This window comes from Lepus europaeus, chromosome 17 (assembly GCF_033115175.1).
Source record: "Lepus europaeus isolate LE1 chromosome 17, mLepTim1.pri, whole genome shotgun sequence".
Classification (NCBI taxonomy): Eukaryota; Metazoa; Chordata; class Mammalia; order Lagomorpha; family Leporidae; genus Lepus; species Lepus europaeus.
Genome location: NC_084843.1, coordinates 51,670,634 through 51,693,185, shown reverse-complemented (window position 1 = coordinate 51,693,185; position 22,552 = coordinate 51,670,634). Strand labels below are relative to the sequence as shown.

The window sequence follows — 22,552 nt, the reverse complement described above, 5'->3', positions numbered from 1 at the left end:
AGCCAGGAGCTTCTTCCGGGTTTCCCACATGGGTGCAGGGGCTCAGGGATTTGGGCTATCTTCTACTGCTTTCTCAGGCCATAGCAGAGAGCTGGATCAGAAGTGGAGAAGCCAGGTCTTGAACCAGTGCCCATACGGGATACTGGCACTGCAGGCGGTAGCTTTACCCACGACGCCACAGTGCCAGCCCCTGCAGATATCTCCTTTTAATACAAATAACTTTATAAATGTTCTTCCTAAAACATAAAACACAACACACAGTATTTTGCTTATGTTCTGAATATTATAGAAGGCTAAAATATTCCATTTATTTAATGAAAATAGTACAGTGTAATGATTGAAAGGGTGACACTGAAACAAGCTCTCTAGTTTTGATTTCTATTCCTAAAACAAATAACCATATTAGTATGGGCAAATTTGCTCAACTAATATTTGCATCTGTTTTTTGAGTTGGTATGAGGATTACATGTGCTCATAGATTTAAATATTTAGAAAACTACGTAATGTGTAAGTCTTAGACCAGAAACTATAGGTAACATTATTTTAAAATTCAATCACTTATTGGAATCTTCTCTGTATAGACATCATAAAGAGAGAGAAGTGTGCATTTCCAAGGCACCTCTTCTTAAAATTCTAGAATTTTACATTTCTTGTAAAGTGACCTGTGATTCCATTTGAATTTGGAAAATCATGAATCATGTCACACTGTGGACTCATAATTAGATAATAGTAAGGGAAAATCTCTGAGCCTTTTTCATGGCTGTGGTTGTGCAAAGCTATCTCTTTGATCCTTTTCTATCCACTAGGTTGTCCTGTTACATCCTTCACATTCCTGATTGAGTCTACTGAAGCTCCATGTCACATGCGCACATGAGAAGTTTCTCATCACCATTGCCCATTAAATCAAAGTGGAGCCTGCAATAGCCCAGTACAGAGCTCCCTTTGGGGAATTATTTTCAGTTAGGAATTCACCTGACAACACTCACATCCGGAGCATTTCTTAATTTTGTTAAGAGGGTCACTATGGGAGATTTTTCTTAGAAGCCTTGTTTACATACAAATGTCTTATCAATTTATATGGCATTTCCTGCTTGGTAATCCTAAGTCTATTATATAAAAAAGAGGAAATGAGCTGAGTTGGGTACAATTGTTCTTAGAGAAGCTGTGCTGATGCTTAGTAATTACTGTGTTCTTCCATAAGGACCCTCAGAAACCTTTTAAAGAATCACTTATATCATCTAACAAGGGATTAATAATAATGTATTTTTGTACTTTAAGAAATCTTTCTGCTTCATTTTGAAAGTTGAGACTTCATTTTCCTGTCATCCACCTGTGTCCACCATTAACCACCAAGATAGATAATGATGGCTTAGAAATCGCATTTACAAATTCTTTGAGTTTTGAGATTTAATTTTTCCTGGTTTCAACATTTGAAGCATTTAAAGATATCCCTGAAAATCACCTCATTTCATTTAGTTTCCATTATTCTTCCCTGATACTTTTCTAGGCCTCTCCAATCTGAAACTCCCTCTCGTCAGAAGATGGAAATCAAATCTGTTAACACCACTGGTCTCAAATGGATAACTTTCTCTGTGTTTTTGATAAGAATTTATATGACTTTGATACTTTTAAAATATATTTTACATTTCTATTACCTCTGTTCTTTCTGATGTCAGTCTTTGAGTCCATTCTGTTAGGTCTAAAACATTTATATATTTGCCCAAGGAAAGGCTCTTGTTTTGTACATTTAACCATTTCATTTACAAATATATATTGAGTGCCAACTAGGTGCTAGGCACTGTTCTAGGTACTTCGGATCCACTGTTGAATGAAACAGACCTATTGCTAGCCTACTAGGCTAGTGTCTGATGTCAATCCTCCACTTTATTGTACATCAGCATGATTTTCTTTAACATGCCAAGTTTTAATTTGTGAACATCATCTAGCCCTTTTGAGATGTCTCTTCATTTAAAGTCTTGGGATGTTAGAGAATAATTATCAAATTTTCCCTCTGAACCTTATTGAAATTACTCTGCAATCCATGTTGATACCTTAGTATTTTTCCTAGCATTTCTTTCACTTAACATCTCCATGGTTTTGTAAAACTAAAGAGCAATATGAAACCAAGAAGCTTTGCCATCATTGGTGCTACGTTAGGTATGAAGCTTTAGATGTTTTCCTTTCCACTTTTTTTTCATTATTCCATTATGATCATGCATGGATTTTTTCATGAATTTATAAATCAGATATTGTAGCCACTTGCATGAAGTTTATTAGTGATATACTCAAAGATATGTGATCTATTCAAAGATATAGAGATATGTGTTGAGATTTCTTTCTTCTGTATGTGATCATTCTTTGTATTATTAATTTTTTCTGCATTTTAGAAGTAACCCTGCACTAGTCTATGCCATTCTAATTTTATGGACTTGGAGCATGCTGCAGTTTCCACTTGACCTGGCAGGTAGGTGTCTTTGTCTTGATGTTCCTGTAAAGGAACAGAAAATTACAACTCTTGATTATAGAATGTTCTGTTGCTAACTAGGTGATTGAAAGGATTATCATTTTGATTCACCGGTGTTCTAGCTTAGCTTAGAGAAAAATTACATAGAAATTTAGGAGTGCCATGTGTAGGTCTATTCTCGTGTATGATGAGATGAAGATAGTTGAGTGCATTATCACACAACTTTATATTCACGTCAAACAGATGTTCCATCACATGATTTGTAAATCCTTCTGAAACTAGAAACTTTATCTATACCTCAGGTTTCACTCCATGAAATGGAAATGATTATCACAGTAGTGGCTTGAAGGCTCTTGTGATGACTGAAGATGTAAAGTGCTTAGCAGGTAGCTGGTGCTGATATTTTTAAGGGGTCACTTTCATTCCTCTGTCAAACTCATGTATTAGAACCTCAGTAAGAGTAAGAATAGTTTCAGTGTCAAAAGTGGAAAACTAAAATTTTCCTCAGTGGTGGCAATTGGAATTTGTTTTTAATTTAATAAAGTCATAAATCCCTAGGATTTTCCAAGAAGTAAACTATTTTCCATTTCTTACTAATTGTAATCTAGAGCTGCATTGTCCAATATGTTTCCCACTAGCTACATGTGACTCTGTAAATTTTAATTAATTAAAGCTAAATCAAATAAAAGCTCAATTACTCACTCACACTAGCCACATGTCAAGTGCTCAACTATCACATGTGGCTGCCATATTGGACAACAGAGATACAGGAAATTTTTACAGCATGGAAAGCTTCTTGAAACCTTGGAATTTTGATTTGGGAATTCTCCTGAATGCCATTTTACTCTGAAGAAATTATAGAATGCCCTAATTACATGTTCCTTCATCTGGCTTATTTTTTATGACACCCTATTTGATGGCCTCAGAATTAGAATTAGTCCTTTGGACAAGGATATTTATCTTTGCATGCTTTGATAAGCTCTGAGATCTGATCCCATCCTTGACTTCATCATATGGTTTTTGAAGCAAAATTGTCACCAGAATAGAAGGAAACAGATGTTTTCTAATCACATACATACACACACACACACATTTTTTTTTCATAGTATGCCTTAGAGGGTACACTGTATTCACTGGTCAGATAGAATCTACTGAATATTGGGTGCCATCAGTCTAAATATCAAGCAATACCCTCAGGAGGTCCTTTGGCAAATACTTCCTGACCCTAACTTCATAGGAAAGAATATTACTGATCTTATGTCATTTTTTCTTTTGTTATTTATTATGCCCATTCTCACCCTCCCATATCTTGTGGTTTATAGCCTCGCTAAGAAAATTTTTATTTAAGAAAGAAATTTTGTACACTTTCAGGGGGTGATAATGTTATACAGCTGTTTGAAAAACAAAGACCAAATGTTACCCTCTGACTAAATCACTATTGTATTTTCCAACAAACAGTGCATTATGAACATTCATATCAAAGCAGCTTCATAACACTTGCAGACTTCAGTGGATGAAGGCATCCTTTGTTTTGAAACTCTAAACGGACAGCTTCATTATTGTAAAAGGATTATTTTCTGCCCTCGACCTTGAATTAAATTTACATTTTAGAAATTAAAACAAAAAGTTTCATCTGTTGATTGGACCTCCTTTTGTTCAATGAGAAAAATCAGTAATTATATCCAGTCTTTCTTGTAAACTGTGAAACAAAAGCAGTAAGGAGTTAAGACAAATACAAATAACAAGGCATTTATATGGGCTTGTACCCCCACTAAAAAAATATATTTGACATGAATCAAGTTTGAATTTGAATATAAGACTTGAATTTCCACAGAAAAATTACACATCCAAGAGTTCTTCAAAAAGGTTGTGGAAATGTGTATTATGAAAAAATTATTCATGGATTTCATTTTTTGGACACTAACATAAACTCATCTTTTAATTCCATTTTCCATGAACTTTTCGAAGTCCCCTGTATGCCTGTGAGTCAACTAGGCTATAGGTAGATTTTAAAGGGTAGATCTAGAATGATCTGGGCTACCTATAGTTTGGTCCATCTCCCAAAGTTAATAGTCAAAACAAGTCATTCATTATTCCAAGCAAAAGATAGAATGAGAAACTAGAGAAAGGACACACATGTTGTTCTATTTGAAACAAAATGTACCACTAAGTATTTAGGCTTCTCAGTCCTCCCAGATATCATTGTTATCACAGTTTTCAAAAGAAGAAAATTGAGGCCCAGGATGGTTAAGGAATTTGGCTAGCATCTCACTGCTAGAAAATGAGGCTGCCAGGCTCCCTGATTTGAGGCACTGAGTACTGCCTCCCTACACTGTGGACTGCAAGAACGCACACAGCACCTTTCTTTGTCCTCTCTAATTTACTCAACCGTGCTGTCCCCACAGTGAGAGCTAGCAGACAATCTGAAATATTTTACATGGATAGAATGAAATTACAGAATCATTTTCAGTCATTTACTAGCATCAACCCAGTTTAACTTCCACCCCCATTTCATTCTGTCTCGGATTTCTGTGTGACAGAGAGAGAGGTTAACCGGTCTGTCTTGCATTTCCAGTGCAGAATGTCGTGTGCTCCTCATCAGTGCTAGCCCGGGGATTTCCCAGCCTGTTCTTCTGCCAGTACAGTGCAGACCTGTGGAACATTGGAATCAGCGTCTTTATCCAAGATGGTCCCTTCCTAATCTTGCGCCTCATCCTGATGACCTGCTTCAATGTGACCAACCAGATGCTGGTCTTCTTTGCTGCCAAGAATTTCCTCGTGGTGGTGCTGCATCTCTACCGCTTGGTGGTGCTGGCTTTGGGAGCACGTGCTTCCTTGCGAAGTCATTCAAAAAGCTCCAAAGGAGAGCCTGTGTGCCAAGGTCAGCACTCTGAGAGTGGGCCCTCCCTGGAGGTCTGGCAGGGAGAGGCTAAGGAGGACCTGGTTATTGCTTTGCAGGCCTCACCTGCCGCCTCCGATTCCCACTCCACACCCTAGTAATTTACTGCCAGCACTACAGCAACTGGGACATGTGGCTTTCTGGTTCCTCTTAGAGGCAGGTTCTCCCTCTGTTTTTTCCCCTCCCTTCTTTGGCATATAATGATTCTCAAAGGAACAACATGAAAAGGCGATGTTCAATCAAAGCTCAGAAATTTTCTTTTTTCAACTGGAAGGCGCTTTGATTAGTGACTTTTACTACAACTTTGTGTGAGATGGTATCAGATGTTATAGTTGTTGAACAACTAAAATGATTTGCTTGTAGTGAACTGTTTGAAAAGCCATGGACAAGGTTATAGTGATATGCCCTGGAAAGATTTAGTGCAGACAACTGTCACAGCTGTGACCTGCAAATGCAGACGCTTTGAACTTTGGCTCCATTGTCAGACTATCTATTCTGATCTTTTCTGCAATGTGCTCTAACATCAAAAATGTACATTTAGTGAATGCAGAACAAATGAAGGGAAAAGTGCCTTGAAAATTACCTCACTGTGGGCTGTAAGCAGTGACAAATCTCTGCCCAGCTATCATACCAGATAAAGTCCCATTCATCCCCGGGAAGGCCTTCCCAGGAAAATCTTTTTTTCTGGGTTGATGTGGTTTTCTGGCATGGCACATGTGCTCTTCTAGGAACTTTCTTGCTTTTGGCTTGGGTGCTACAAAGTTCACAGCAAGCCATTTCAATCATGTATCCATTGGTGGAAAGACAGGAAATACTGGTAAAAAACAAGCAAAGACGTGATTTGCAGAGTTCGTCGGTGTTTTTCTGAATTCCATTTTACCATTTTCTGTACTGCCAAGTTGAATCCTATGAGCCGATGCTGAGAAGTTAGAAGCAGCGAATAAAGGGGCTCAGGCCCCTGTCAATGTTACCATGGTTTCTGGTGTTTGCCAGCAGCAACAGCCATAACTGCAGCTCCTCTCACCTGCCACCACTGGAGATGGCCTTTGGTCTCAGGGAATATGACCACGGATGACCGCAACCACCCCGCCTACAGCCAACAGCCCTCCTATCGTGGCAATCAAGGCAATCCACTTCGTCTCCTTGCATGACGACTTCAGTTCCCAGCACTGGGAGAGCCATGTATATCCATTACACACCTCTATCCTTTTCCGATGGAAGTGATTGAGAAACTTTTAAAGTGATTTTTGCTTTGAAAGGTATTGTGTAAAACTTCACATGGATGTATAGCAATAATTATAGGAGACAAACAATTCCAAAACTGTTCTTTTAGGCTTCAAAACACACGTATTTCTTCCTCTGTGAGTATGCTCAGATCATTTAAGGTAGCGTAGGCCCTTAATTGGGTGTAACCTAATGACAACCAATTGGGACAATTTTATCTATAGATCTGTGTGACATGATATCCATTCAAAACGTTCAATAAAACGTTTTATACACAAATTATATTTCCTATGCAGTGCAATGGATATTTTCTAGTTATTTTCTTTTCTTCCTTGTGGTTCTAGGTTTAGTGATACAATAATTGTAAAATTACACATGAAAGAATACATTAATACTTTTCCATAATAATTTTATGCAAGTCAAGATCAGTGAATTATATTTATATGAAGTAAAAAACTTGACAACTTTTAAGGGCATGCTATTTAAAATGCTTAGCAATTGAAAGCAAAAATAATAACTGCTATTTATAAAAAGTCCTTAGCAGAATCTGTTTTTATGCTGACTGTTTCATGTTGAATATTTTCTCCCACAACATGTATGTGCTGCTTATTATTGCAGATTTGCTCATGGCATACTTGTCATGTTTTAATTTTTTTCTTCCAGCAAAACAAACACTGAGCCTCTAAAAATAGATCGAGTATAAAGTAATACGGCTGTTACAAGGATATTTTTAAATGCTTTCAAATCTGAGACTTGGCTTGGCTTCGTGGATGAGTTTCTTGTGTTTAAATAAAGTATTTTGTAATTAACACTCCTGCTAAAGGCCTGGGAAATAGAAAGCCTGTCCAAAGTCTAGTTTTATTTAGAGTGCCAGGAAGTCAAAGAGCACTCAGGACTGACTGTCTTGGCAATTAATGGCAGCAAAAATAGACACACGTTCTGCAGCGTTTTCCAGGAAAATCTGCTAAGTGAAGCATTTGTTAACCTAACTGCCAGTACTCCCACTCCCGTAGACTGGCTGTTTTTATAGTGCAAAAAAAAAAATCCATATTAGTTTACTGTATTTACAAAAAAGCCATAAGTTCAGATTGTATCCCTAATGGAAACTTAAAAATTTATTCAATTAAATGTATGTTTTTATTGTAGACTGCTAAACATTGTAATGTTTTAAAACATCCAAATGTTTGCTTTAAAGTGGCCAGAACATCAGTTACTTTCCATATGGTGACATCCTGGGATTATTTGCCTTTCATTTGTAATAAGCTGACTGACTCATATCATCTGTATAATGTGATGCAGCCCGCACGCCTCTGCCACACTACATGCCAGTTCCCGACTGCTGATGGAAGTGACATACTTGTGGTCATGGGTGCTGTTGCTGTGATTGATAGTTATTATTTAATTTCATTATTGAAGCTTAAATGTCCTTCCTAAAAACACATTCTTTATGTAAGAAAACACAGTGTACATGTTATAATAATACTGTGCCGAAATGCATCTCATGACCATTTGCTGGATGAATTACAGACAATAAGATTAGAAAACTCACCTTTTACTTGATTATTGTGTCAATTTTTATTTAAGCTTGAAGTGATGACAAAAAATAAAATTTTGACTTGGTCAATAACATTTTTTCTAATCTTCGGTTGATATGGCCAAGAATAGCAGGATTCATTATTGTGATATTAATAACTCATTGTGTAATAGAAACTTTCAGAATCTCTGGGAAGACATGTGTTGTATTTGCACAAACTGCAGCATTTCCACCAGGCCTCAGAGTTGAACACTGACTCTTACCATCTTTGGCATTTAGTCTTGATGACTCTTAACCAACTCTGCTCTTAAAAGAGAGAAAGAATTGCAAAATCCAGGACTCTGTTCATCTTAACTCTAGTTTGAGAGAGATGTTGAAATATACTGCAGAGTTTCAGAGATGCAAGTGAAAAAAGCCTTGGATTACAAGAAACAAAGACTGGCATTTTTTTCTAATGTCAGACTTTGCTTTTTACTTAGTAGACATTCTGATCCGCTCTCAGAAATATCTGATTGGGAGCTGAACTAGGCAGCTGGAGGATGTTTACAGCTTTGAGTCTTCAAATAACTTTCTCTATGAAGGGAGTAACTTTAAACAATGTTTAAATACTTAACTGCTACAGCCTTATATTTATGGGTATATATCTTCTGAATCTTTTTTTTTTACTAGAATACAGTATAAGAATATTTTCTCTGAAGTCTTTATACTATACTATTTTACTATGAATGACCTATGCATTTTATTATATGCATTAAATAGTGTGTGCACAACTTTATCTTAATGTCTGTTTTTTTGCCAGCATTTCATGCCTTTGTTCTCTTCTGTAATTCATTTCCTTCATGGTTTTTAAGCTCTGGTTTAAGAAATATAACTGATTTATCTAGAATATGATTAAAGTGGCATTTCAAACTAGTGAGGAAAAGCTGACCAATTTTGTAAATGATGTTGGAAAATTTTGCAATTCATCTGGAAAAAATAAAGTTAGATTTTTATCTTTTGCAATATATAGAAATAAATTCCAGATGAATTAAAGATCTACATGTAAAATGAAAACTATAAATATTCAAAGAAAATATGGAATGTGTCTTTCACACGGGGAGGATGGGAAAAATCATCAGGAGCAAGACATGAAACCCAGAAGCCAAAAAATAAGTGATTGACAGATAAATAGTCTAACATTCCTCAATGGGAAAACACATCATGAATACGTTGTTATTGTTTTCTTTTCTGGAAAAAAAGGAGCCAGTGCCATCTTATGAGATAAAGGAGAGGTATAGATATTGGGAAGGAGGAGCTAAAATTATCATTGATTTATAAGAGATAGAGTCTTGAACACTCAAGAAGAGTATATTGAAACCTAAGAAAACTGTTTACAATATCCTGAAATATACGAGAATCAATAGTTTTCTGTATACAAACATCACTTACAATGATTTTTAAGGAAGAGATAGCCTTACCATATGAACTAAAACCACAAAATACATAGAAATAAATGTGTATAAGATCTATGTGAAGAAATCTTTCAGATGATATTGAGTATCATAGTGAATAATTTAACATGGAAATATATATTCTGTTGAATGGTCAAAAGTGTTGACATTTTCAAAAGTGTGAATTTCCCCCAAACTGATCTATAAATTTAATAAAGCTTCATAATGGTGTAAATAATAGTTAAATTTTTATTAACAATGCAAACTAATTCCAAAGATTTCATGATAACATCAACAAAAGAATAACTGGAGAATATTAAAAGGAAACAGAAAGAAAGGGTTTTCAATATATTTAAATGTATTACTCAGTTACAATAACCAAAATAATTTGATTCTGGCACATGGATAGGAAGGTTAAAACCTTTTTTTTTTTTTTTTTTTTTTGACAGGCAGAGTTAGTGAGCAAGAGAGAGAGACAGACAGAGAGAAAGGTCTTCCTTTCCATTGGTTCACCCCCCAAATGGCCGCCACGGCCGGCGCTGCGCAAATCAGAAGCCAGGAGCCAGGTGCCTCCTCTTGGTCTCCCATGCGGGTGCAGGGCCCAAGCACCTGGGCCATCCTCCACTGCCCTCCAGGGCCACAGCAGAGAGCTGGACTGGAAGAGGAGCAACTGCGACAGAATCCAGCGCCCCAACCGGGACTAGAACCCAGGGTGCTGGCGCCGCAGGCAGAGGACTAGCCAAGTGAGCTGCAGCGCCGGCCAGGTTAGAACATTTTAAAGAATAAGGTTAGTAAGTAGACTGAACTGCATGTGGGATTCTGATTTATGATAAATCATATTGTAAGAGTAGACTATTATAAATGAGTTAGGTTTGGGAAAATATTAAATTTGATCCCTGCCTCAATCTTTACATCCAAAATACTTTTCCAGATGGTTCAAATAATTAAATATTTAAAATAAAATATAAACTTAAGAACTCTGCTTTTATAACTGCAGTGTTAAGAATGCTTTTTGAGCAAGACACAAAACCAGAAAGCATTGAAGATTCATAAATTTTGGCTTGCAAATTTAAAAATTTTGGCATAGTAAAAATATCATAAGTGAATTCAAAAGTTAAGCAAACTGGGTAAATATGTCTGCACCAAATATAACAAAGCATTGGCTTTCTTAATATACAATAGTTTTTTAAATATGAAAAAGGGCAAAACACATAAATGTTTGAATCACTACAAACGGAATTAAAATGCAAATAAACCACAATGAAATATCATTTTTTAAATGCAGACTAAAGTACAAGGTAACCATTTTTCACTTATTGGGTTGGCAAAAACTCTAGTTTCTGTTTTTTTGTTTTTGTTTTTGTTTTTTTTAAAAGAATGCTATATTAGAGGGAAGTAGGCATTCAAATCTATGGCTAGTGTGGGTATGAACTGGTAACTGCTATGGAAGACCATTTGGCAATATCAGCTGGAGTTAAAATATTATCTGACAAAGCATCTCGACTTATTAGAATATATCCTACAGGTGTATGTGTGCATAAATGTGTATGTAAGGCTGTTCAGTTCAGTATTATTTATTAGAGCAGCATACTAGTTCTCAATACGTTCATGGTTGAATAATGAAATTTCCATAGTAAATCATGTAGTTTGCAAAAAGAATGAAATAGATCCATAAATGTTGATAGTCAATGATGTCTTAGATGTCTTGTTAGATGAAAGTAAGGATGCTATACAAGTTAATATATTACTTTTGTAATGTATTTTGTAAATATATTTTATTAAATTTTTATAAATTTTATTAAAACTTTTATAAATGTTTTCTATACATTGGCAAGTGGCTAATACATACGAAATGATGCTCAAATTTCTGATGACCATGAACATCTACCCTTTTTTTAATGTCCATGCTTTTCATAGCATGGATTTTAAAAATGCTTTTCATAGCATTGGATTTTAAAATTGCCCATTACTTTTCTTAATTAAAAGGTAATTATAAATCCAAAGAAATTTAACCACCTTATAAACCACATGAGCCTACTGGCATGTAAAGATGTTTTGATATAATTTTGTAAGCGAAGTAAATCGCTTATTTTTCACCCTAGAAAGTAAAGATAACTCTGATATTATAATTAAGGATGACCTTTAAAAGCTTTAGATAAATCAAGGATTAAGCCACATCAAAATCTGCTTGCCTTATGAAGTGTATAATACTTGGGAAATGAAATAATAAATAGATCAAAGAGAGTACAGAGAAATCATACTGATCAAATGGATTCACTGGACCTTTCTTGATGAGTACCATGGAGACTACTTTGCAACTGCCAATTGACACTTCTGCATTCCCTGATATTTATGGAGCCACCAAAACAATACAATGATTTTACTTGGACTCGCTCAGTCCAGCTGGCTTGTTCAGGAGAGACTGAGTACTGAAGCAACCCCGAAAAAGAGAACTTCAGAAATAATCTGAATCTTTTTTTCCAAGCTCTTGTTAACAGTCCATCTAATGCATATAAGTAAGCTTCTTTTTTTTTTTTTTTTGGTTCTGTCAAATAGTTACTAAATTTGCAATTGACTGTGATAAGGCATCAATGGATAAAATGCAAATCTGGTCAAATTATTGAGGAAAACAAAAAAAAAAAATCCTAAACCAACCATATGTCAAATATCATACAGTCTTTGTATACAAGCTAAGAATCCTGGACATGGAAAATCGGATCTATGTTTTAAAATATGTTTTCTCTGTGGATGCTGGTGTTCAGCTTCTGCCAAATGCATAGTTGGAGAATTCAAATGGTTACAGTCCTGGGATCTTGGGGATTGTTTGTACCTTCTGGCAAAAAAATGTTCTTCTCTATTCAACAGTTCCCATATGACCTGAGTGACAGCTAACAGCTGGGTCAAAAGCTGTAATTATTTCATCAGCTCCCTTAGTTTAAACTAATTCTTACAATCACAGACTTTTATTGGTGTTTCAAACCCCAACCACTTTCCTGGACTCCATGCCTGGATCTGAGTCTCCCTTCATCATCTGCTTGTATTACAGACTCAATAATGTAAGGTTACTTCAAAAAGGTCATAGAAAATAGAATTAAAATATAAATTTATTTTGGTCAAAAGGATTTTGAAATCCATGCATAGCTTTTTCATAACACTCATTTTCCATTAATTTTTGGAGATCCTTCAAATAGAATACATACTTTCCACACCCAATTTCTTTCTTTTTTTTTTTTTAGTGAATATAAATTTCCAAAGTACAGCTCATGGATTACAAAGGCTTCCCCCTCCACAACTCCCCCCCCCACCCGCAACCCTCCCCCCCTTTCCCGCTCTCCCCTTCCATTCCCATCAAGATTCATTTTCAATTCTCTTTATATATAGAAAATCAGTTTAGTATATATATATATAGATTTCAACAGTTTGTCCTCCCATAGCAGCACAAAGTGAAAAAATACTGTTGGAGTACTAGTTATAGCATTAAATAACAGTGTACATCACATTAATGACCGAGATTCTACAAGATATTTTTTAAAAAAAAAAAGATTGGTTATTTTTCTATGTAATTTCCAATTTAAAACCAAGGTTTTGTTTTTTTTTTTCATTTTCAATTATCTTTATATACAGAAGATCGCTTTAGTATATACTAAGTAAAGATTTCATCAGTTTGCACCCACACAAAACCACAAAGTGTAAAAATACTGTTTCAGTACTAGCTATATCATTACTTCACCTTTGACAACCTATTAAGGACAGGTCCCACATGGGACACAAGTACACAGTGACTCCTGATGTTGATTTAACAATTTAACACTCTTGTTTATGGCATCAGTAATCTCCCTAGGCTCTAGCCATGAGTTGCTGAGGCTATGGAAGCCTTTAGGGTTCGCCGACTTCGATCCTATTCCAACAGGGCCATAGTCAAAGTGGAAGTTCTCTCCTCCCTTCAGAGAAAGTTACCTCCTACTTTGATGGCCCCGTTCTTTCCACTGGGATCACACTCGCTGAGATCCTTCATTTAGGTCTTCTTCTTCTTCTTCATCTTTTTTTTTTCCCCCACCGTGTCTTGGCTTTCCATACCTAAAATACTCTCATAGGCTCTTCAGCCAGATCCAAATGCCTTAAGGGCTGATTCTGAGGCCAGAGTGCTATTTAGGACATCTGTCATTCTATGAGTCTGCTGTGTATCCTGCTTCCCATGTTGGATCCTTCTCTCCCCTTTTTTTTTTTTTTTATCAGTTAGTATTAGCAGACATTAATCTTGTTTGTGTGATTCCTTTGATTCTTAGGCCTATCAGTCCACACCCAATTTCTAATCTACTCCCTCTCCTGGGCTCCTTTTCATGGCTGTTAGCATCTGTACCCATTCAGGTGCCCATATACAAACCAGATATATCTTTGCTGCTTCTTTCCTATACTTCCTTCCCAAGTTATTTCTAACTCCTCTCAGTTACACTGGTTCTACTTCCTTTCAGTCTTTATCCTGCTGTCTCTGTTTTAAGTGCTACTATCTTAATTTAGAGTTGCAACTTGTTTTGCCTCAGTGATCATAACATCCTTTTCCAACTGGTCTTCCAATTTCTTGGTTTAATTCCCCTTAATAATAATAAAGTCCACATTTGATGATGTATTTCTTCCATTTAAATCACTTTGATGTCTCACTGTCAACAAATCAAGCCTAAAGTTCCACAATCTTTCACAAATTGGCTTTAACCCAACTGTTCAACTTTGTTTCCCATCATTACAGTCCTTCACTCAAACACACATTTGTGTATGTGCACGCACACACACACATACACACACAGCTCCTCTGCGCGCCACCCCCCCAATAAACTACTCATGTGTTTCTAAATTTGTCATTCTTCTTTATATCACCATGTGCTTACAGGCATTATTTGTTTTTTCAGCAATGCTTACTATTGCCACAACTCCATTAATTATTTCTTGTCTACTTGCCTACTCCTCTTCTCTCATCAATGGCCCAACTTTCCCACCTAGAGTTGATGAGTACAGAGAAAAAAATACAGCATCATATTATTCTACCAAAAGGGAACTATGGAAGAGTGAGTGTAAACATCTAGAGTGAGTGTAAACACCTAGATCTGACAGCAGAGACATCCTCCAGCCCTTGGTCCTTGATTTCTAAGTTTCTCTTTGATGCACCAAAGCCAAAAAAGAAATTAGGTAAGACAATGGAGATGTAGAGCGTTGAAATTGATCACTTATCATGGACCTTAACTAGAGCGTGAAGGAGAAGGTCAATGGTATGGTCTTAGAGGTTTTCTCCTTTTCTCCTCAAGTTTAGTTAAACATTCAGTTTCTCCAGTATAATACTGCTCCCCATCCGTAGTTTCAACTTCTGCAGCTTCAGTTATCTGCAGTCAACGTGATCCCAAATTTTAAATTGAAAATTCCAGAAGTAGACAATTCATAAATTTTATTTTTCAAGATATTTTTATTTATTTTGAAAGAGTTACAGAAAGAGGGAGAGGGAGAGGGAGACAGAGAGAGAGGGAGAGGGAAAGAGGGAGAGAGGGAGAGAGAGGGAGAGAGAGAGAGAGAGAGAATATTCCACCTGCTGGTTCACTCCCCACATTACCACAATGGACAGAACAATGCCAGGCTGAAATCAAAAGCCAGGGGCTTCATCTCGGTCTCCCACATGAATGGCAGGGGCCCAGGCACTTGGGCCATGTTCTCTGCTCCCAGGCCATTAGCATGGAGCCGGATTGGAAGTGGAGTAGCTGGGACATGAACCAGCGTCACATGGGATGCCAGCAACACAGGCAGTGCTACATTATGCTAAAGTGTAGCTTGCTGTTCTTTGTTCTGTGACAAAATCTCAAGTCATCCTGCTCTGTCTGGCCTGGGGCATGAATTATCCCTTTGTCCAAGTTATCTGTACCATTCACCCATTAGTCCCTTAGAAACTGTCTCAGTTATCAGATGACTGTAGCAGTATCCTAATGCTTATGCATGTTACCCTTATTTTGCTTAACAATGGCACTAAAGCAACAGAGTAGTGATGCTGACCATTTGGATATGACACAGAGGCCAGAAAGGTCTTTCTTTAAGTAGAAAGTGAGTTTATCATAGATATATATGTGTTGGGAAAACATAGTATATATGGAGTTTGGTATTCCTTGCAGTTTCAGGCATCCACTGGGGGATCTTAGACCATACCCCCCATGGAAAAGAATGACTACTGTACTTACTACTCCAACAGCTTCTATGTTCATTGCCTTAGTGAGGTGTTCCTCAGATTCCTAGAAAGATTGCTGCTTCTAGCAACATTTCCTAGTCAATGCTTACCACATTCTGGCAAAAATTCCAACAAAATGCTTTATCTCCAATATCATGTTCCACTGGTTCTAGAAATAAGTGGCTCTTCTCTTTACTGTGTATTTATAGAACCTCATCCTTGTCTTTATCCCAGTGCTTATCATAATATACTGTGAGGATTTGTCTGTCTGCCTCTCCCATCAGGCTATGAGAAGTCTGAGGGCATAGGTCATGTCTATATTCTGTTACAGTAACTCTGGAATCCCCGAAACACTGAAATTTCATTTATTTCCAGGATTCATCAAATTTTTTCTGGTTGTGTGATTTCACATTTGCTGGTGCTTCCTCTAGTGGTGGGGTCCTCATACCCCTCATATACTAGCCCACATTTCCTTCTTGTGTAGATATCATCTTAAATACAAGATCCTCAGGTTGGTTCTTGCACTTTCCTTTCCCCAATAATCCTCACTGCATTGATCCTTATTTTCTTCCTCACACTTATCACCAGTTGGAATTATTTTACTTGATATTTTAATTTATCACTGCTTATTTTACCTATAATGAAAATGTAAAAGTCAAGGGTGTCTGTCTCATTTTTGTGCCCAGTGGCTAGCACACAGAACTGATCAAAAACTATTCTTGAGTGCATTTGTTCTTTTATGTTTATGCTTATAACACACTTATAAAACTAAAGCCACACTACATTTTACGTTTATACTCTACTATGTTCATTTATTATCATTTCTTGAGAAATCCCCGATGTTGACTGTTCTTTGAGAATGTCATACCTACCTACTGCTCCATCAGAATGTAGAAGAATAAAGTATCAAATACCATGAGGTTTCCTTGCCAACATCTTTCCTAACCATCTGCCTTTGCTTTGTGGCCTCTTCCAGTCCTGTGATTATGTGAGAACCATCAGCTCCTATTTCTTATATTTTCTCATTGTCATCTCTTTCTATATTCACGGGTCTTCTTACTTCTTCATCTCTAAGTATACAATTCATATCTTGTCAATTAGGGCTAATCTGTCCCCTTGTGACTCCACTCTCATCAACATCTCCTTACTGTTTATCACCTGCTTCCTTTCAAGTTTCTTTTCCATATTCCCATGTAGAATGCCCTTATGCACTTTCAATTCAACAGGTCCTCAACTGAATCAAAAACATCTCCTTTGCCAAATTTGTTACTCTTTGTGACCCCCTCAATTTCTTTAAATAGAACCATCATCTTCCAGTTATCTCAGCTCAGATAAAAAGAGCCATCTTTGATTGACTCTTCTCATTTACACATTTGTTTAATTACATATCTTGTTACATATAATGATTATAGTTTTATGCTTTTCTTGATAATGTAAGCCATATATATTCAATGTAATGATTTCAAACATACAGAAAAGTATAAGAAAAAGAAGAAATTACATGAAATCCCACTTTACTATAATGCTCATCATCATTTTATAAATATTTAGTTACAGGTAGAAAGAGAGATTATTGACAGATGGGATAATATACAGGGATAAATAGAATAGTATATTGGCTTATTTTTGAAGAGTAAAAAAAAAAACCAAAAAGTTGCAAAAGTTATGCTTAATTTAAAGATGTATTTTAAACAACTCTAGTTGTCAGTCTTGTCAATATGACCTCTAAGAATGCTTATATAACCTCACTTGTAGAAATTAAAAAAAAAAAAATTGGCCTTTTGTGGATTTGAAGCCTGGAGTAAAATAAGTCTCTGTGGTAAACTCTGGAAATGAGGCCTCACTCTATTCATCTTTCTAGGCCCCATGGAGACTCGCAAGGTACACATGGCATATTTTTTGCTCCGTGAATGATCAATAGCATCAGCAAATATCTTTTAATACCTACCATAGATAAACCACTGCCAGCCATATGAGGGATACACAAATGAATAAGACATTGCCATTGCTTTTGAGGAAATTTATATCAGTGGCTTTAAAAAAAAATGTTGCTATAACCTCTATAAACTTTATCCTCTGCCACCTATCTTCATGCCTGTGAAGGGCTCATTTTGCTTCTCTGTGGGTTTTGTGTAGATCTTGAAGTCCCTAGCCTTGTCCCCAACATGCTCTTTGAAAAATAAGAGAGGATGCAAAAAAGAAAGAGATTGTAGAGGGATGATTTAAAAGAAATAAAGTTGTTTGTTTTCTGAAAACACACTTTTGTAGGTTGATGGTGCTTGATCACAATAGGATGGCCACCGTAGGGTCTCCTAAACATGGCAAGAGCTCATCTTGGACCTATAATGATTGTGGCTATAATCTGTTATCTTCTTTTCAAAGGACGCAGCTCTTCTGGAGAGGCTTCTGTCTGAACTCAGCCATATTTCTAGTCTCAAAGTGGTAAGGCACCATTCATGTGAAAGCCCATGCAAGACTTAAAAGCCTCACACAGACCTTCAGAATAATCTAAAGTACATTCCTGGGAGGAGTCCAGGGCTGAAGATGCTTGTTTGTCACATGTGAGGGAGCACAGGGAGATTTATTTTTACTGACTAAAAAGAAAGAATCTGGACAAAAAGTAACATTTGGGGCTATCACATTTTAGCCATCTCAATTACAGCAAGATAATCTCAGAAGGAATACATTTTTAGAGATTATAATCTTACATTATCTCTTTACAAGTATTTTTCAAAAAAAGTTTTAAAGTATATTTAAGTAATACATGGCATCAAAGCCTTATAAAAAGTCTTATTTGGGGAACATGTCTGTCATTTCAAAGAGTCAATGTCAACCATTTTTCTCTTGTGAAGCAGTTCATTAAGCTGTGTGCTACTGAAGCGCTTAACAACAAACAATGTTTATTCAGTCCTGTTTATCCTTGGCTTGGGAGTCAACAGCAGGCAAGGTAATGGCTGACAAGCCTGGACCCACCTTCCTTCTACTTCAGAACTATTGAATCAGACTTGATTTAACTCGCAGGCATCTCTGCTTCTGCTACACACACATGCCTCTACACTACCTGAGAAATGGTGATCTATAGCAGCTCAGTAATCTGTCTTTTAAAATTGTACACCTCCTTGCACAAATGTAAAATTCAAAATCAAAATAAGCTCACTCTTGAACTTTTTTGTTCTGTGTTATCCATAGAAGACCAAATATCCAGGCTCTGTTTTATTTATTATACCTTACATGGCATCTCTTAGGGTGACAGACACATTCATCAAAGCACCAGCCCCTTGAAAGGGATAATATTCAGGAAATATTTGAGCAACTATCAGAGAATTCATCCTTGCCTTAAGACTTTTCTAAAACTTAATAAAAATCCTACTTTCATCAGAATCTTCCAGAGAAAACAGATTTCATTTCTCTAACTTAGGGAGAAGCCAAAGCAAACATCAACTATTCTAACTTTTATTTTTTAGCTTCGAGTCCATCACAAATGCTATTTCACTTAGTGTCATCATATTGACTTCTTTTTAGATATTGTCTGCATAAATTTTTTCCATAGAATACACTGTTCTTCATTGTAATTTGAGCCACATATTCTGTCTGAGCTTGAAAAGATGTTGGTTTTCCTTACCTCTTTGAAGCTGAAGAAATGGAAGCTGAGAGAAGAGCTATGGAAGTCCTAGTGAATGGCAAATTGCAGGCTAACATGACCTGTACACAAAAACAAAATACAAATAAAAATAATAATTTTTAATTTTCTGCTAATAACACATAAAATCTCTAATATCCTTGAAATTATCATACTTGCTCAACATTTTAGAGTTTACACACTACTCTCACATCTTAATCTCAACGCTCATGACCACTATGGAGGTTGGTATTAGAAAAATAATGCAAAGACATGTGTAAGGGACATGTCTGGGGTCTAAGGAACTCAAACCAAAGGTTTGACGCCAGAGGTAGAAAGCATAATGAAATGCTTGTCTTCTACTGGTGAGCATAGTGAACATAAACCAACTTAAAAGTTTGGATGGATTTATTTTTCACATTGCTCTGTAATTATTCAAACTTGTCTTTGACCAGCAAAACCGTCTGCTGTCTCTAGAAGTGGGTCTAAATACACCTGCACAAGGTTACAACTACATCTATCAGCATGAGACAACTAGGATTAAATGACAACTTTATTTAATTGATTAATCCCTGCAGCTTCTACCCTCAGAACTATTCTAACAGTCATTGCAAATGAGAAAAATAATATTGTGCACATTTATACAAAGAAAACTCTCGCTGTCGTTTCTGTGGAACTGGGATTAATTATGTTAGAGCATTTTCTTTTGATTGTCTCCTTTTCTATATTTAATAGAGCTGGAAAAATAAAACTCATTTTTTCTCCTTACCACATTTTCTAAGACAATTAAGAAAATAAAAGAAAGACACAGTGGTAGGGGACATGTGAGGTTCTAGGTTTTAGTTTCCATTAGACAGAAACTCGTGCCCTTTCCTTCACTTCCCTCGCTAGCTCTTCTATTTGAATACAAGCATTGTAGGCCACAGGAATATGAGTCTGCATTAGATTAAAGTGAAACTAAAACAGTAGATTCTCCTTTTTATTCTGTCTCAGACATGTTCATTTGCATAATTTAAAACCTATTCTAAAGTGACTCTGTCTGTATTTATTTTGGCAAGAAAACAAGATCCTGGGTACTCATTAGATGCCCAGCCCTGGTGGAGTCAGCTCATCCTGTCTTCTGCTGCCCTAGCTTTTGTCCCTCAACTTCTCATGGCTATCTCTTGTCTGACTGATAGAGTTCTTTCTGTGAAACCTCAATTGGTAACCTTGGAAAGTCTGAATCATTTCCAAAAAGAATTCATTACTGTGTGGGGGTGACTTTGACTTTCATGAAAATGAATTCTCGAAACCATCAGCTTTGGAAAATAATTCATTATACTTTTTCTTTTTTGGATGGGAAGGGGGATAAAATGTTTCACATAAAAGCGCCTCTTGTGTGAGTATCCTGCATGACCTATCTCTTATGAAAGAAAATGTTAGGACAGTCAGCTATTTGGAAACATTGCACATGCGAGCTTTTATGCTGACTTTCAGTGAGAACGAGATGAATCATGAATACTTAAAATTTTTCCCCATAGTTCTGTTGAAATCCCAGTTTAATTGTTTCAAAGAATGCACCTGGGTGGCTCTATATGCAATATGGATTTGGAAGCTGTAACTTTCAAGAATAGTCCAGCCTAGTGACCAGCGGGAATGCAGCTCTCCGGAATTGTCATCTTGGTCCTCCCTTCTCTCATTATTTGGGTAGATACTTTAATGTCTCTGTTTTTCCCAAGGTACAAGAATACTTTCTACTTGCCCCAGTATTTTGAAGATTAACAAAATGCCTTCAAAGATTTTGAAACATTACAGTAGAGAGCATCTAACTATAAAAACATTAATTTTGAAACATTTACTTCAGATATTTTTTCATATGACTACATAAATATAATATAGATTAAATGAAAGCCTTCTTTGTATTCCTATTAAATTGTATTTTACTTTCTCCCTACCTAGTGACATACAGTTGCATAAATTTGGTATGTATTCTCCCAGTCCACATTTATAAATCTTTATTTTTTAAATTAAATAATATGTAGGGGCTGGTGTTTAGCCTAGCTATTAAGATGCTGGTTTAGATGTTTGTGTCCCTCAACAGAGTGCATAGGTGCTATTCCTGGCTCTAGCTCCTGACTCCAGCTTCCTGATAATGCATACCCTGGGAGGCAGCATTGATGGCTCAAGCAGTTGGGCTCCTGCCACTCATATGGGTGACATGGACTAAGCTCCTGCCTCTCAGCTTTGGCCCTGGCCTGGCCCTGTTGTGGGAGTTGAGTCTGTCTGCCTCTCTCTCTCTTTCTTTCAGTGTGTGTGTATGTGTGTGTCTGCTTTTCAAATAAATAGATTTTATAAATACATATTTTAAAATGCAGTATTTCAGGAAGACAATTTCAATTGCCCACCTACTGATCACATTCTCTTCTTTCATTCTATCAGAACCCTGGTCATGTTCAAGATGTAGTGGCCCAGGAGGCGCTCTTCATACATCTCCCAGGCCCTGTGTCCACTAACTAAATAGTGAGGTGGTGGGAAGGAAAAGACATGACTTCATTTCATTAAAGAGCTGTAAACACAAGGTTAAAAAGTGGAACTTCTAGGACAACCACTGTTTTCCTGGCAAAGGAGTCTGGCTCAGATGTGTTTTATCCTCTTCTGCTTTTGATCTAAGCAAGGATGTATTGTCTGATGCAGGAGCTATCATCATTCATTGAGAATGAAAGGACAGCAGAGAAAGAGAGAATAAGCCATGGTTCTTGCAGAAGGAGCCTTGGTTTCAGCTTCAGCTTTTATGAAAGAAAATCGTAGACCTCAAAAAAGGAGTACTTGTAGGTAGCAGGGGCCTAAACACTTAGGCCATTGGTTTTCTGCTGCTTTCCCAGGCACACAAACAGGAAGTTGGAAGTGGAGCAGGTAAGACTAGAACTGGTGCCCATAGGGGATGGCAGTGTCACAGGCAATAGCTTAAACCAATATGCCACAACGCTAGACCCTATGGTGGCTAATCTTATAGCATTTAGGATTAATATTAACAGAGAACTGTGGAGGCAATGACAGACCATGTAATTTTAAAAAATTGTCATTTTAAGTCCATTCAAGAAGATTATAAAGCATTTAGTTTGAAGAAAAGTTTCCAACATTTATTTTGAGGATATTGATTTAAGATCATCTTAAAAACTTTTGTAAAATAAGAGTTTAAGAAAT

At 36.6% G+C, this 22,552-nt stretch overlaps 1 protein-coding gene and 1 long non-coding RNA gene across 2 annotated transcripts in view; one reads left to right on the top strand and one right to left on the bottom strand.

Annotated features, from left to right (window-relative positions):
* Positions 1-6,860, top strand: part of TMEM26 (transmembrane protein 26) — a 52,258-nt gene extending 45,398 nt beyond the window's left edge. Inside the window, exons 5-6 of the mRNA XM_062214599.1 lie at positions 2,388-2,464; positions 5,040-6,860. Of these exons, the coding sequence (XP_062070583.1) occupies positions 2,388-2,464; positions 5,040-5,461 (499 nt within the window). The 3' untranslated portion in view covers positions 5,462-6,860. The remainder of the gene's footprint in view (positions 1-2,387; positions 2,465-5,039) is intronic.
* Positions 1-22,552, bottom strand: part of LOC133776018 (uncharacterized) — a 548,830-nt gene that overhangs the window by 226,914 nt on the left and 299,364 nt on the right. Inside the window, exon 3 of the long non-coding RNA XR_009868332.1 lies at positions 19,373-19,452. This is a non-coding gene — a long non-coding RNA (uncharacterized LOC133776018). The remainder of the gene's footprint in view (positions 1-19,372; positions 19,453-22,552) is intronic.